Source organism: Thermobia domestica, chromosome 1 (assembly GCF_964235325.1).
Source record: "Thermobia domestica chromosome 1, izTheDome1.hap1.1, whole genome shotgun sequence".
Lineage (NCBI taxonomy): Eukaryota > Metazoa > Arthropoda > Insecta > Zygentoma > Lepismatidae > Thermobia > Thermobia domestica.
This window is the reverse complement of record NC_137454.1, coordinates 226,956,293-226,974,655: the sequence shown is the minus strand read 5'-3', so window position 1 is coordinate 226,974,655 and position 18,363 is coordinate 226,956,293. Positions and strand designations below refer to the sequence as shown.

At 33.4% G+C, this 18,363-nt stretch overlaps 2 protein-coding genes across 3 annotated transcripts in view; one reads left to right on the top strand and one right to left on the bottom strand.

Annotated features, from left to right (window-relative positions):
• LOC145665537 (phospholipase B1, membrane-associated-like) overlaps nt 1-17,281 on the top strand; it is a 73,231-nt gene extending 55,950 nt beyond the window's left edge. Inside the window, exons 6-8 of the mRNA XM_081732841.1 lie at nt 2,240-2,394; nt 10,935-11,100; nt 16,802-17,281. Of these exons, the coding sequence (XP_081588967.1) occupies nt 2,240-2,394; nt 10,935-11,100; nt 16,802-16,968 (488 nt within the window). The 3' untranslated portion in view covers nt 16,969-17,281. The remainder of the gene's footprint in view (nt 1-2,239; nt 2,395-10,934; nt 11,101-16,801) is intronic.
• LOC145694414 (phospholipase B1, membrane-associated-like) overlaps nt 1-18,363 on the bottom strand; it is a 449,404-nt gene that overhangs the window by 219,000 nt on the left and 212,041 nt on the right. The gene's annotated exons all lie outside the window — the stretch shown is intronic.

Sequence of the window (18,363 nt, the reverse complement as noted above, 5' to 3'; positions counted from 1 at the left end):
TACATGCTTATCGGCCCCATCCTCATTTTTTTCCAAACTATTTCAGAAATTTTAATAAAGTTATAATTTCTTTATTTAAATTTGTAGAGAAGATAGAATAGTTATTTAACTAACAATTGCTTTCGAGATGGTCTTCATTATTATTAAGTTTCCTATCTAAGTCAGTGGAATCATAATTGAATTAAGGAACTATCCTTTCAGAATGGCCAATATAACCAAAACGCAAAGCATTCACTAAATAACATTTTCTAAGTATTACAATATAGAAAAATTACATAGAAAAATTATGGTACTAATAATATTTTTACTTTTGCTATATCTTGAAAAAAATGTGAAAAAGTGTAGGTGCTACTGATGAGAGCTCGAACATCAAGATTTCACAAGTCATGAAACAATTTTGAGCGCAAATTGATCAGTTCTAAAAGCAGAAAAATATTACTTTGTTAACTGTCCATTCATCAAAACATCTTTTTAATTGCTTCTGTCATATCTTATGACTGGAATCTGGTGCAAGTTGATAAGAATGTTACAAATTTATCACAGTTTAAACTAAGTATATATTTTAACTCGTATCATTTTTATTTCGTCTTGAACATCGAAACGAGACAGACATGTATTTTCAAGAGAAAACATCATATTATCTATATTATTCGAGAAATTCTTAAGACATACCTTGTGCGTATATCTACAGGTGCCAGTTACTTTGTAATTTGTATTTAACAAACCTCATTCTGCGTAGTAATTTATAATATGATAATTTCAAATTGTTTCACGTGACAGGATTTTTTTTTTAGAAAAAAACTTTTAATTTACCAACAAATAGGCAGAAGACAATGTATAGATAGATATTTCGATTGGATCGATTATAATCATTCTATAATAGGCTATCTTCATATGGAATAAAATTCGGGAAGAATTGTTTCTGTGGCGATAATCCTCCGCATTCCTCAAATCATGTGATTAATATCAAATAATTCCAATATGTGAAAAATCAAAACTACAGAAACGATACACTGGTTATACACAAAGACAGTTATTAGTTGGAAACTGTTTTGACTTGTATAAAAATACGTTGAATTTCCTTTGAAGCCTCTTACAATGATTGTAAATGCACAACAGTGAAGGAACGAAATTTTCCATGAAATAAAAGAAGTATTAAGAGCTTCTTAACGTAGAATTGACTACTTCAATTGCCAGAAAACGGTGGCAGCTGATGTTCTGTCCAAGCGATGTTTTTTTCCACGAAGCAAAGTATTGGTGTACCTAATCTCATTGTAGCACTATTTAAATATTGATTTTTCATATCTTCGTGAGCTTTGATATCACACCTTTTATTTCTTATTTCACTTATGAGAAATGTTCGTTCTTTGAGCGGATTTGAATTTTTGATCCCTGATCTCATCACCTTCATGTTGCAATTCATTTTACCTCTGTATTGGCTTTTTTTTTAATTTAATTTTATTTTATTTTATTTTATTTATTTTTTTTTTAGAGGGCTCGTATGCTAGTTTATATTTTAGTTGGAGAAGTTTGCTACTCGCGTGTACTAATATACTGTTTCAATATTTGCTTCGTATAGCAATATCTAGATGCAAATATTGAGATACTGCATGCCATATGTATAATAATTCATGGCAGAACAGGACTAGATAAGATTTGATCAAATATTTCGTATGTAGTTCTAATTTCACGGTAGCCTAACTTTTTAGAGTTAAGATTAAATGTTCAGCTTTGAGGATAGTAACTGAAAATAAGTAATGACATTTTGGGAGCATCTAAGAATTATTTCAGACGTTCGACTGTAGCAGTATTCTTCATAGACTCCTTTCTTGATTAGAGAATGGCTCGTCATTACTTCTATAACTTCCATTTAATTTGTCGCTGATAGTACGATTTTCATCTACAAAATTCCTTTTTAACAGTATTGACAGTGAATGAAAGTTGATATTTATTTTCTGTTTCTAATTAAATTATTTTACGATATTATTGAACAAAAATATTGAAAACATATTTTTTCAGTATCATTCTTCTAATTTGAAATCTTAAAAATTTATAAAGAAATTTCGAATTTATATATCCTGAACGCAGGATAAAACGAGAAACAAATTTCCTACACCGAGGATTGAACTGAGATTATCCAGCCATTTAGAAGATGCCTCTCTAATTACGTTACGCTGTTTCTTCACTTCATAATGGACAATGGTTTATCTTACAAGTTATATTTTCTTTCTATTTACAGACACACTAATATTGCGTAAGAGGAAAGGGTTACCACTTCAATGTTCTTTTATGCTGAGAATGGAATGCTCATGTCTGTTCGGACTTGCTACTAAATTTGATGAAGATTATTTTCGGGAGATTATTGACGGCTTCAGAAGAGTTGAAATAGAGCTAGTAGGTATTGTACTTTACATCTTGCTCAGAATGTATCATGTTATGCAGTATATTGTGAATATGTTCAAACTCATTGTACTAATTTTTTCTTTTCTCTTAAACATAGAATATTACTTATATACTAAAAGACAATTGAATCACTGAAGTTATTGCAAAGTACGAAAGAAGTTATGCAAATAATGTGTGGATTTCTTGGTTTTCATTACTGCCAAATTATGAACTTTCAACGTAAGTTAGAACTGTAAAGCTTGTGCACCTAAAAGTACTAAAGTAGGTTTCATTACACTTTGCTTGAAAACTAAAGGAAAAATGTGAAAATGGCAGCAAATATTTAAGTCAGAGAAATAATAGATATAGTTCCTCGATCATTAATCAATAGTTTTATTCCAACAGTATCGTAGATATTCGAAAGAAATAGACGAAAACTAGTAGTATACATCTCATATGCAAATTCACTCCACTATTTAACAAACTCAAAGATTTCTTGACTTCGAATCAAAAAGACACTATTGAAATCTTTGTGTAATCAAATTATAATTCTTATTGCACATATTTATGACTGCGCAGCTATAGCGTTACTTAAAAGCACAAACTCAGTCACGAATGATTGAAATATATATACTTTGTACACTTTCTAATACAACATATTAATTATTAGTATATTTAAAATCTTGCACTGTTAATAGAAAATCAGAGTTAACATTTAATGTTAAACTGCTGTAGTAGCTTATAAATGTGTACATTGTGAATGTAAATCGCTACACTCATGTAATTATAAATCACTACTAAAGTTCTGTAAAGGAGTCACAGTGACTCAGTAGCAGAGTGCTTACGACTGGTGCGTGGAGACATTGGTTCTATCCCATGCCAAGTAAATTTGTGGTGAACAACATCGTGGTCCGTGAGTTTCCTCGGGGTACTTCTGTTTCTTCCCATATCTCATTCCACCAATTCTTCCATTGCCCTAATCATCGTCTTGCTTAGCCTAACGGTCATAATCGTGGGGCGTTGAACTGAAAAGAGTTCATTTTAAACTTCTGCAAGTTCGTGTCAATAAAGGACTAAAAAATTATGTAATGCAAAAATGTTATATTAAATAAACTTTCGTAAATGCAATTCTCAAGCCTGGGGCTAGCTATGCATATTTATAGACATAGGTGCTTTTAAAAAGCCGAGGGTGAACTTCGTTGGCTAAGGAAAATGAAATGAAATAAAATCTTTCAGTGCAACGTCCCACGATTATACTCTTTAGGCTAAGGGAGATGCTGATTAAAGCAAGTGAATGATGATGGGAGAATTGGTGGAATGAGAAAGTGGGACGAAATGGGAGTACCCCTAGAAAACCTACGGACACGATGTCGTTCACCACAAGCTTGCTTATCCGAGGATTGAATCAGGGACCCCATAAGCGCTCTACCACCGAGCCACCTTATACATAGATAGCTTATACATAGTTACATTTAGTTTCCATGCGGAGGATTAAGAAACTCCATTACCACTATGTACATGATCTTTTTCGAAAAAATCTGTTTATCTATTTTCAGAAATTCCATTTTACTTAAAAAAAAATCAATTTTTTGAAAAAAAATACTTTCCAATGATTTCTTTTGCTCTTAAAAAATCGTTTCTCGTTTTTCAAAAAAATTCTTGTTCTCCAATTATTCTTTTTCGAAAAGAATTCTTTTTCGTTTTTAGATGACTTTTCGTTTTTCAGTGTTTTTTTATTTCTCAATAAATTTTGTTTTTCGAAAAACAAATGAAAATGTTTTCGTCCTTTTGTTTTGTTACTTTTCTTCATATGATTTTTCTTTTAAAAAATTTTCGATTCCCGGCGGGAGCTCATGTGGTTCGGATTCCACGTTAATCAGTAGGTCCACGTCTCATATAGCCTCGCTGCTGAAAGGGACGCTAAACTAAAATCAACTCAACTCAACTCTTTTAAAAAATTCAATCATCGTCCTTCATTTGATTTTCTTTTTTCTTTTAAATATAAACCAAGTACAGTATATATTGTAATCGATTAAACTTATTCGATTTTGACCAAATTGGCATAGCAATAGACCTGTACAAGCTTCGTAATCAGTTGCAATATTATGGTTTGGTGGTCCTTGGTTCCCAAGTTATTAGCAATCAAAGTTAAGTTTGAACTTAATGAAAGAATATTGTATAAGGCACGGAACTTATCCAATCACGACCAAAATTGATATAGTTGTAAACTTCGATATACTTAGTAAGCACATTAAGTATTATAATGTGTCCAGGGTTATTTTCGGTTCCAGAATTATTTCCATCAAATTTGGGTTTTAACTTAGTGGCATCAAGAAATTTCACTAAAACACGTTTGATTAAAATCATCCGATTTTGACCAAAGTTGATATGATCGTAGATCTTGAAGATCTTGGTATGCATACAAGCTCAATATGAAATATGATATAAACATCTTTGATTTCCGAGTCACTGGAAGTCAAAACTTAGTTTTTGATTCTGAAATCAAGAAGCTTTACTAAAACGCGAAAGACAGAAGTCATCCCATTTTTACCAAACTTGGCATGCTGACAGACTTTTGACAAGCTTAGTAACCATATGTAACATTATGATGTGCAGGCCTTTCTTTCCCGAGTTGGTTCTTAAGTTAGGATTTTGAGATGTGCAAAAGACCTCGACCGCACGTTATACCACCTAATTGTCAGGGAACTTCTTTCCTGCCAAGAACTGATCGAAATGACGGAAAAGGAGATTACAGTGTATGAGAAAGGCTTACATACTGAAACTAATAGAGATTTTCTACTGGCACTTGAGAAATGTATAATCATACATTATTGGCCTCAATCATCATGTCTGTTTATCATTGGGAATGCCGTGTGTATAATGAGGTTCAACATTGCAACGACTCGTAATAATGTTTTTGCGTCAATTAGTGATGAGCAAATGCAAGACCAAGACCGGACACATCCAGTCTTGGTCTTGGTCTTGCACTGGAACCCTTGGTCTTGGTCTTCCTCCTGGTCTTGCACACACAGTCTTGGTCTTGGTCTTACTTGCAAGAGTCTTGCATGTCTTGCTTTTAATAAATCTTATGATTTTCATAGGTAAATTTTACTCTGTAAATAAGGAATAGATAATAAATGTAACAATGCACCAATAGTAATGAAAGTACAATGTATGTTTCTAAATGTAACCCTTGTGCAAGTATGATGATAGTGTACAACAAAGATGATGACCATCATTTTTTTAATGGGTGCCCACTAGAGTGTATCGAAAAAAACTTTTTTTCGAAATCCGGCTACGGCTAGTGCGGATTTTTGGCCAAATGGCATCAATAAAACGTATAAAAAATCTCAACTCGATAAGACAACTCCTTCTGCTGCCGAGTAGAGCCCAAATATTAGAAAAACCAACAAAAGATTCACTTTTCAACTGATTTTCAAAAAAAATATTTTTTAAATATTTCCTATATTTTTCGGTCTTTTAAATTATTGAAATAGCATTGGAAAGGAGAAGTAAATATATAAAACAAATTTATTACGGTTATTTCTGTACACCACAAGCATAAAAACCTAGTTAATTATTTGTAAAAATGCACTGATTTTCTGGCGTATCGTACAATTAAATTTTAATATAAAATTATTGAAGTCTCTTGAATAACGAAGAAAACACTTTAGTGCTAAATTCTCAGAGCAGTAATAGTATAAACAATTTGCTCCCAATGCCGTATGCATCTTCTTATCACACTAGATCACCTGCCACCCACCTCTTCCCGAACGCCTCTTCTCTTGTACTTGCCCAGCTGAAAGGATCGGTCTTATCAGTCGCCAGTAGTCAACTAGCTGTGTCGAACGTGATTGTCGCTGCTTGAGTTATTTATTAGTGCTGTAGGAAATTTTAACTAAATAATTTGTTTTCGTATGAAGTGCAGTATGTAGAAGTGAGAACAGTGTTTCAGTTGTGTTAAGTACTTTTTATTAGGAAGAGAGTGACAGATACGCTGACGTTATGGCATCGACAAGTTTGTTACAGTCTGACGTTAGGAATAGCATTATTCTAACACCCAAGGAATTGGGTAGAACACAGCTACCAACCGTTGAACTGTATTGAGACAATACCTATGGGAGCGAGAAGAAAAAATAAGAATTTCGGGATCCCGGAAAAAGCCTTCAACAAAGGATTTATCTTCTATCGTCGCCAGGAAAATTGTAGAAAATTGAGATTACGCCTCAATGAGTGGCGAAGCAATTTTCAGTGTCAGAAGGATTGTTGCAATGATATTGAAGTACCATAATATTGTCCGTGACTTGCAAAACTCAGCAAAGTCCGGTTACAAACTTCTGCGAAACGAATTGCTGATTTTCAACAGTCTGCCAAAAATATTTCATTTGATATAACCTTTTGTAAGTGTTCCGATCCTCTTGCCTGTAACTGCGAAAAAGGAAGAAAAGTGCCAGTGATAGAGGCTCCTTTTCTTCTAGATCAAAGAACCACAAGATTGAGGCATAATGTCAATTTTCTACAATCTTCCTATCGACGATAGAAGATAAATCCTTTGTTGAAGGCTCTTTCCGGGATCCCGAAATTCTCATTTTTCTTCTCGCTCCCATAGGTATTGTCTCAATACATTTCAACGGTTGGTAGCTGTGTTCTACCCAATTCCTTGGGTGTTAGAATAATGCTATTCCTAACGTCAGACCGTAACAACTTGTCGATGCCATAACGTCAGCGTATCTGTCACTCTCTTCCTAATAAAAAGAACTTAACACAACTGAAACACTGTTCTCACTTCTACATACTGCACTTCACACGAAAACAAATTATTTAGTTAAAATTTCCTACAGCACTAATAAATAACTCAAGCAGCGACAATCACGTTCGACACAGCTGGTTGACTACTGGCGACTGATAAGACCGATCCTTTCAGCTGGGCAATTACAAGAGAAGAGGCGTTCGGGAAGAGGTGGGTGGCAGGTGATCTAGTGTGATAAGCAGATGCATACGGCATTGGGAGCAAATTGTTTATACTATTACTGCTCTGAGAATTTAGCACTAAAGTGTTTTCTTCGTTATTCAAGAGACTTCAATAATTTTATATTAAAATTTAATTGTACGATACGCCAGAAAATCAGTGCATTTTTACAAATAATTAACTAGGTTTTTATGCTTGTGGTGTACAGAAATAACCGCAATAAATTTGTTTTATGTATTTATTTCTCCTTTCCAATGCTATTTCAATAATTTAAAAGACCGAAAAATATAGGAAATATTTAAAAAATATTTTTTTTTGAAAATCAGTTGAAAAGTGAATCTTTTGTTGGTTTTTCTAATATTTGGGCTCTACTCGGCAGCAGAAGGAGTTGTCTTATCGAGTTGAGATTTTTTATACGTTTTATTGATGCCATTTGGCCAAAAATCCGCACTAGCCGTAGCCGGATTTCGAAAAAAAGTTTTTTCGATACATCCTAGTGCCCCCACTTAACTAATTATAAGATAAATCAAACGTTTCGTAACCTTTTTTATATATTTTTTTTAACAAATCCAACACTCCACTGGTTTCCAAACTGGAGAGGCTACACCTGAGACGCATGAAAGAATATCAAGACGGCACAGATTACTGAAATACCATGAATTGCATAATTACTTTTACAATCTAAATGCGTCAGATTTTTCTTTCCAACCACGATTAGAAAATCCTTACATTAAACAAACTTCCAATTAAATATTGAGATTTTATTTTACTGTTTCCAATATGTACTCTATGAGGCAGAAACATGGACATTACGCAAAAGCGATGAAAAAATTGCAGGCTTTCGAAACATGGCATGACGAAAAAAGGAGAGAATTAGCTATCTTGATCGTAAAACGAATGAGGTATTAGAAACAGTAAGCAGTAGGGAAAAAAGAAGCATTTTAGATATTGATAAGGGGAGGAAAAGGAACTGGTTGGTATATTGGCTGAGGAGGAACTATATTATGAGGGACGTGCTAGAGGGCATAGTGGAAGGAAAGAAAGAGAGAGAGAGCAAAGGAGAGTGTAGTTCAAGGAAGGTATTAAAACAGAAAATTGCTACGTCAAGAGAAGAAACTAGCCGAGGACCACCGTACATCGAAGCTTCTGAATTGTAGCAAATAAACTGCCAATAATGGCAGAATAGCTATGATGATGATGATATGTTTAGCAATATTGACCAAAAAAAAAAATAATGATTATAATCAAACCTCTTAACATTTCAGAATCTGAGTGAAAACTGAAAACGACTCGACTGTCTATGTCTTTTGTGTAAACCCAATTTATATATACTTTTGACCTATATTAGAAATACAAAATAACGGCATCAAACTCCAAGTTATTTGAAATAACTGTACAAAATTAATCTCATTTGTGAATATGGATTATTATCATCAATTCCCAGTTTGTTGGGTTAAAGTAAAATAATAATAATAATAATAATAATAATAATAATAATAATAATAATAATAATAATAATAATAATAATAATAATATGTTTCGTTAGTCAGTCACTTTTTACAATTACTAAAGCGCTCTCTGATATCGCTCATTTTCAATTAATTTATATAGACCTATCTCCTCCTCTCCCATGTTCCGAGGCACGGCATCAAAAGTGTCACTGTTCATCTCAATGACCTCGAAAAGCATGGATTCGACATTGATAATGGTCATTTTCGATAATTTTTATATATCTCCTTTCTCCCCCTCCCCCAAGGTGCTGTTCTGAATTTGCATATAAACGGGATCGAAAGTATCACTGTTTACCTTAGCGACCACGAAAATTATGGTTTCGGCATTAATATTTAGTCATTTTTGATCATTTCTAAATATCTCTCTCTCTCCCAATTTACGAGACTGAATTTGGTTGTAAACGGCATCGGAAGTGTCAGTATTCAACTCAGTGACCTCGTAAAATATGGATTCGACACTAGTATTCGTCCCTCTGCCAAGCTATGGGGCTGAATTTGGATTTAAGCAGCATCGGAAATATCACTGTTTACCTCAGCGACCCCCAAAACTATAGATCCCACTCTAATATCGGTCATTTTTGATCATTTTTAAATATCTCTTCCCTCACCCTCCCATAAATTGCACCGTCAAAGTGATATAACAGAAACAATCTCAGGTCCGAACCTCATCTATGTTAAAAATTTGATCGAGATTGGTCGTTTGGTTGAAGAGTTATTGTTTTATTTATTTATTTATTTATTATTTGATAACTCCCCCTTCTTCTCCTCTTCTAAGTTTTACTGTCAAATTGAAATGATAAAAACACTTCATGCCCAAACCTCATCAATGTTATAAATTTGATCGAGATCAGTCAGATGGTTCAAGAAAAGAGGAGTCACAAACATAGTTACTTTCAATTTTACAATATAGATTTGTTGTTGTAGTATAATGTTATATCGCTCAATCTTCGATGTGCCGTATACCTCAGGAGGCTTAAAAGTTATATTGATAAATAATTATTCAGAGTATAAGCATCCGCCCTTGAAGTGAAACTTGCGGTCACATTCATTAAGTTTTTGTCAATGCCATAAAAATGTTATTTCGAAAAACTTTCCAAAGGATGTTTGAGTCTCGGAGCCAATGCCATGTAGTCGGCACCTACGGTGTACGGAACTACCTATATTCAATACTACATTTCTCTTTAGTTTTGGAAGAAGAACACCACTAATATGCCTTGAATTGAAATGACGTCTCACGATTATGCACCAAGGTTTAGGGAGACGGTGATGACGAGAAATGACTGAAATGACGGAATGAAGAAAGTAGGAGGAAACAGAAAAATCACGAGGAAAACCACTATATGTGAGATCTTGACCGCCTATATACACTTCTTCCTTTTGCACGGAAAGTACGTTTATTCGGAACATTTATACGAAAAGTTCATACTGTATAAAACATACGTTCTCAGTTATATGTTTGCTACAGGACGTTACATATGGTTGCAGTTGGGTTCAAAAACTACAGGATTTACGCATGTAGCATACATTTCTACGTATGCTACATAAGTTTCTTTTTCTGTGTGTAGATGGCGATCTTTGTTGGTCAACTTTCCACCTCTTTTACAGTTGCACAAGTACTTTCCTGAGGGTTTGCTTTTCACAGTGGTTCTGAAGAGACAATCGAAACATCTGTTGGTCGATGGCCGTGAAGTTTTGAATGTTGTGTTAGCGGAGTGAAATTTCATGAACAGACGACATAATTTCACAAATACACTAACATAAGATTTAAGTGAAATAAACTGTCTACTTTATCTAAAATAACTAATTTGTGTACCTGTTTTATTTGGTTAGTGATTCCTTTTTTGGGAATAAATCAGTTAGTCGAGGAGACAATTTATCCTACCAGATTAATCATGAAATGATTACAGATGTATTTATCTGTTTAATGAAATGTATCAGCAATAATGTATGTCACATTTGTGTAAACTTACCGTTTTGCCACTTCATCAAAGTTATAACTAATAGATTTATTGCAAGAATATGTGATTATCTATTTCATACCCTATGTACTCATATGAATATATTCTTTGTAGGCTACCAATAGCCGTTACGATACAAAGGATGATTTTACTGTAGTTCTTCAACCCTTTACAAGAAAGGTTTTTATTCCCAAGAAGAAGACACCAAATGGTCTTGTGACAGATTTGTCGTTTTTTGCTCAGGATTGCTTTCACATCAGCAGAAAAGGACAAGCTTTAGGTAAGTAGGCAAGAGTATCTCAATAAGAATAGTAATAATAATGACCGTCTCCCTATTCTAATGACTACAGCCCGGATTTATATGCAAAATGCATGTTTATATTAGCATGCAGGAACGTATGGAAAATATTTTTATCATTCCGACTGACTTACTACGAAACTTTTGAAACTTTTTTGTACATTCATCTTAACACGTATATGGTATGGTCAAAAAATAAAAAGGGTGTTTTTTTTTTCTGTATTTTTGTAACTATTATTTTGTTGCATTTTACATGTTCGGAAATATACAGTTTTAAATATTGTTATAAATTGTGTCATTGCTCGTAAGTTACAACTATGAAACTTTTGAAAGTTTGTTTATAGAATCATCTTAGCATATACATGATACGTTTAAAATATTAAAATGGTGCTTTTGGTATTTTTGCAATTATTACTATTATTATTATTTGTATTTTAAATGTACAGAAACATACAGTTTTAGTGTTTTAACAGATTATGCCTTTCCTCTGAAGTAGTGATGGCCCGTTCCGGAATTTTTACTTTCCGGATTCCGGATAGTAAAATCGGAAAAATTCCGGAATTCGAAAAAATTTCGATGTTGGAAAAATTCCGGACTTTTTTCCGAATTTCGGATTTTTTCTAAATTCCTGACTTTTTCGAATTCCGTTTTTCTGAATTCCGGAATTTTCCAAAATCCAGAAAGTGAAATTTCCGATTCCGGAAAATAAGTTCGAATTCCGGAAAATTGTGGACATCCTTACTCTGAAGTGACAATTGTCACACTTTAAAACTTCTTCAAATGATCATGTTAGTAAATATTAGGTATGCTTAAAAGTAAAACTGGTGTAATGTGTAGTTTAGGTATCACCATAATATTATATTTTTGTACTTTAACTATGATTTTCTTTCTTTTTTTTTTCTCAATTGTACCATTGCTTAAATCTATCAAACTTTTGTAACTTTTTATAGGATTAGTTTGCATTTACTTGGTATGGTTAAATAACAAAAACAAAGGCCTCTTTTTTGTAATAATTTTGTGGTTTTGTAAATGGAAAATATAGGCCTAGCAATGTAAGGGGTTGAGTGATTATTACAAAACCTATCAACAAAAATAAGAAATAATAGATTAATGTACATAGATGAAAAGAATAAACATACATATGGTAATACTTCTCAGAATTATAGATTTACATACAAAATGTTGTGTCCTATATGTCACAACTTATTGTTTTAACTGATGATATGATGATTTTTTTTTAATTTGCTTTCAATTGCGTAAGTCCGGGCTGATTGGCTTGTAAGAAATGGAACAGGAACTTCCCAGATGATGAATGGTACCCAACAAAAGTATTCATTTTCTGGCCAGTAGAATATAGAAGGCCCAGAGCGATTCATAAATTGCACTCTGACGTACAAAAATACCAATAGCACCCTTTTTATGTTTTAACCATATCATGTATATTCTAAGATGATTCTATAAACAATATTTCAAAAGTTTCATAGTTGTAACTACGAGCAATGACACAATTTGTAACAATACTTAAAACTGTATATTTTCGTACATGTAAAATGCAAAATAATAATAATAATAATAATAATAATAATAATAATAATAATAATAATAATAATAATAATAATAATAATAACAAAAATATGAAAAAACACCCTTTTTTATTTTTTGACCATACCATGTACGAGTTACGATGAATATACAAAAAAGTTTCAAAAGTTTCATAGTTGTAACTTTTGAGCAATGGCACAATTTGTAAAACAGAACCTAAAATTTGCTTTGTATGCCTATTGAAGGTTGACAGTTTTGTAAGGTTTCTTAGAATTCACTGAAAGACCAAAAATTAAGCTTTTATTTGACACCTGGATGAGCCAAATAATTTGAAAAATAAGGAAGTTATGATCATTTTAGTTCCATGATGCTGAATGCCGGAAAGTGAAATTGGCGCCAAATTCACATTTTTCAAAAATTTCCCCCCGGCTCATTTCTAATCCAAAAAATCGGAAAAAAATAATTTAGAATAATTTCATTGGTATTTATGTATTTAAAAAAATTGGAGAGATTCTAAGGCATTGAAGCACATTGCTTTAGGTGAGTTGACGTGAAATTACCCTTTAATGAGGAATTTAACGAAACCTGAAGAATCATACAATTAACCTCAAATTCAAACGATGACATAGCAATCAGCACCTCTACATCACTATTGTATTTACCTTGGGAATCTCTCAAACAAGAAGCATCAAACATACCATGTCTAGAAGAAGATAAAGACGACGAAATTAATGCAAATAAACTCTATCTTGACAAATAGGAGATTCCAAAAAAGTAAATACACCAGAATAACAAATATACCACACAATATGGTGGTTAGAAATAAGTAACAATATAGAAGAAAATTACAGAAATTCTCAAAAACAACGAAATATTATCCGTACCATCAATAAAGAATCAAGAACGAAGAAGCGTAAACACGAAGTAGAATAATGAGATAACTCTTACTAACATTGCAACAACTACAAGGCACAGTGCCAAATTACGCTATCATTATTTCAAATTTACAAAAGAATATAATAGGTCTAATAAATATACAAGATGCCAATAGAAGACGATTAGAAATAAAGATATAGCAAAATATGAAACAAAAGATGCATGGAGTAAGACTAAACTTCAACATTGAACTGGAGGAGAAGTCTTAATCAAATTTTCAGAAACACTTTGGGTCACAAGCCACTTGGGAAACCAATATGAAATTTCATCTCAAATCACAAGGAACGCTGCAAGCAAGATAAACTTACACTTATGCCATCAATAGAAAACTAATAGAAACCACCACAAAGAGATATTAATTTCTCATTAAAAAAAAAAACATAAACGATACTCATTTAAAAAAAACATAAACGATCATACCACACTAATACAATCGAATGACTGCATATCAGAAGATTAAGTGATTACCGAAAATAATATCAAAATGAATCCAATTATAAATCCAGGAAATTGAAAGGAAATGCACAGAGAAAGATGTTCTTATATCAAATGATCGAGAAAAACAAATCTAAGATCATGAAATGAGGAGCAAAATTAAACCTCTCAGGTTTATGTTTACGACTATACCCTGTAGACTAGATGAGACGGATTATTAATGGAAGTGAACGAGTATGAAAAAATGGTGGGATAAGAAAGCGGAAGGAAAAAGGAGAATATCAAGAAAACCCATGGACATTATGTTGTCCACCAAATTCACATGATTTGGGACCGTACCAAGGACCCTTCGCACCATAGGTGAGCCTTCTCTCACTTTTGTTTATATAAATAAAACTTCCTGCTTTTTATTCCCTATGTATTCTACTGTTAAGGACTGCCGTACTCGATAGAGTCAAGAACACAGAAACATTAAAGGACAGCTAAAGTTGTGCCCATTCTACTACAGAAAAATTCGAACTATCAATGAGTTTCGCCTCACAATCGTCAGCCTAAAGCCACAAACAGCACAACTACTTAACCACTTTCCTTCCATGAAATGGGGAAATAGCCATCATGACCTGAAGAACAAGAGTCAGGATTTTCTACTACTTCTCCATGTTATCAACACAGAAAGAGAACACGTATTTGATGAGAATATGAACTTAATCTCCTCTTTTCAAGCACACTTATATATGGACAACACACGACTTAGAAAACTGAGAAAGACGAAGCACCTGAAAAACAAAGTTCCATACCACAATTACAAGGAAGAATATAAGTTATACAACACTGAATAAACTACCAGTTCAACTATCAAAGCATGCCGTCCAAGTATTTTTGAAATCAATATACTAAATCAACTACGTACCACACTATATGAACTCAATACTTTCGTAGAGGAACAACACATAGATATATGTATAGTGAATTTCAATTCAATTACTATTTTGGGTTTGTGACATTTCTTGCAGTTGAGTATCTTATATCTAGTAAATATTAATTGATACATGAAGGTGATTACATGTGTCACGAAACCCTAGAACTTCAGTTCTTCTACACGTTCTGTATATGTTGTATCCACAATTGTATGTTATTTTAAAACTATCTGCTCACTTCAGCTACCTAATTTACAGTTTACTACATATCATTTCAAAAATTCTAGTAATGTTACTGATGGTCCACAGGCTCAACAATCGTTTCTAGGCACATTTGAAAATTCGTCAGAGTCAATATTGCATTCGATTAGCACACTTAGACAATAGAAGACGTTCAAACTGAAGATCCACATTTGAACATCCACATAGCCAGAATAAACACCATTTATCTTCTATTTCTACTCGTACTACTAAATAGCATATTTCAATACATGGCACAAGAAAACTAATTAGAACTATTTTTGACGATCGTATCTACAAAATTAGAGGTGATCATTTTTTTTACCATGACTATAGAATGCATAACTTTATTACTATTGGTCATGTTTTTGCGAAGTGAGAATTCACCTATTTCTAAATATGCCTTTTGCAGTAGTTGTAACAGAAGAAAACGAGATCGAAATATCTTGCAATATTCATAATTGGAAAGGTTTGTGATAATTCTCCATCAAACCAAGACCCACATCGATAAATGCCTTATGATAGTAAATCTCCTTTCTCCTTATACCTGTCATAGACTCACCGTTACATATCTAAGAGCAATCATCACTGATTCCAGAGCAGTGTGGTTGACTAAATATATGACTACAATAGTGTTTGTTGAAATTCCAACAACAAAGACGCTGTGAATGAAATGAAATTTCCGCCACAGATTTGCTACATTATTATACAGAAATTATTAAAATTTTAAAACTGCATGGCGTAAAGCTTTCACGTTTATCGTGGAATAAAACTGGCAATGTGTTCTTCAGGAATCGCCAGTCACGCTGCTTTAATGCAAGAAGTTCACATGTCATCAACTATGATTTGGCTCTACTTGGATGACTATGCCGAACAAGATGGAGACCGCCCATATTCGATGGGCGATCGTGCAGGACAGGGAAGCAGAGAAGCCCGTCGTGATATGCACATTGCGGTATAAATGTGGCTTTTTGTTCTGTTGAAATACAGTGTCTGATGTTCTCTGAAGAAAATGTATTATCTAGGTCTCTAGAAGTTCGATGATATAGCGGTACTGATGAAGATGCCTTTAATACATAACAACCGGAATCACGGGTTGTACTAAATGCACCTCAGCACCACAACTCGCGTTCGGCTGCTGCGACGTTCGATAATGCACGCTAAGAAATTGCACTCACCACTGTAATGTCTTATGAGTATGCGGCCGTCATTGTAATACCAGTTGAAGCGACATAAGTCCGAAAAACAAGACTGTCTGCCACTCAGCACTCCAGCGTTGTACCCACGCGCCCATTACAGCCTGAGGCATTCATAGTTAACCGAAGCAAAGTAAAAATCCTGTGAATGTCTATTTACATTTTCACAAACTGTACTGTATTGTTTAAACTTTCCCTTTAACCAACATTTAACATTACTTTGTTAAACCTTTCTTTGGTAAATCCTACTATATGATATTACCTAGATTTGATGCAGCATTTCTTTCACTTTATAAGTAGGTTGTCCCAAAAGAAGTGTAAGAAATATTATTATTTGCAATTTTCTCAGAAGACAAATATCTAGCCTGACTCTAACCTTTATCATACAAAAATAATATTGCTTAATTTTTGTTTCAGCCGCTGAAGCTTTATGGACTAACATGTTGCAACCTGTGGGTAACAAATCGGAAGACATATTTAAGACACCAAAAAAGTTGTTGTGTCCAACAGAGGATGCGCCTTATTTCTTCACGGGTAAAAATTCGGAAATCTTCTTAAGAACTGGAAACCAAAAGGAAGACTGACAAACAGTAAAGTAAGACGCATTATTTTCTACTAGAAGACTGAAGACCTTACAAGTATAATGTACCTTTATTTTAAAGTACAATAGAATCCTTAAGACCTTACAAGTATTATGTACCTTTATTTTAAAGTACAATAGAATCCTTATATGACTGGGATTGTAACAAATAATATTATAACAAAGACAAGTTTAAAATCAATTTTAATTATTAGCTTTGTTCATTACTAAAAGATCACAATTTTAATTATATATTTTATTATAGTTTATGCAGTAGATTTGTATAGATTATGATGTATTATTATCAGTTTAATAAACGTATATACACAACGAAACTAGTTTTCAATTTCTATTGTAGTTGACATTCTGTACTTCGAAATAAATGTTGAGAACAAAACACATTAATGTTGTACAATATAAATGTATATATTTGTAATTTTACTAAAGTACAATGACAATGCTAAAAACAATGTTTATACTAGTGGATTGTAAGGCTTGATTCGTATACCACATGAGTGCAACCAAATATAAATTTACTGTATTTAAATTATTACAACTTCAGTTTTCACACAAAAATAGTACACGAGAATAAACATATTCACAAGGTGTTTAGTTGCAAATGATTGTGATACGATGGCTTATTGTTTGTGCTATATTGTATGATCTTCGACCATGATATATGGTCCATCAAAACTGCAGGTTCTTGCCTCCACACTCACACTGTTCACAAAACAATAGGAGAGCGTTAAGCAACTTGAACACTGTTGCCAGCTAAAGGCACACACACACTGTTAAATACATAAATAATCCCAAACATACTCCTTCTGTTGGTCAGCTAAGGTCTGACCAAATAAAACAAAATGATATATATATATATATATATATATATATATATATATATATATATATATATATATATATATATTGTTACCATCTCAAGTCGCCGATAACCCTGATAGCCGGGTTTCGATTCTGTGGTGTGGAGTGGGAGCTAGGGGCGGTGACATAGTGACAGGAGACAGGGGAGAAACATATCCTTCCGGGAACGATTTATTTAAAACTCTGCCTGGCTAAGCTGTGTTCCTGGCCCCTGTTGGCTGTAAGACCGCAGAGCAGCGAACAGAATTATAAAAGACAAAGCAAAGAGGGTCTTGTGCCATTCATGATGGCAGAACGGAATCCAGTTGTAAAGAAAGAACAAGAAAACCCTAAATATATAGATAATAAAATAATAAATCTCAATAGACATATGGTTTCGCAGCGTGGTGTATAGCCTAGCATGGGTTAGTACCATAGTTGGCCGCTAGGGCAACGGCAATGTTAGTTGTACTCTGCTTCCTGCCACGTGTCGACTCCTGCCCACGCGCTCCTTGAAAGGTGCTGGATTGACCTTGGCTAT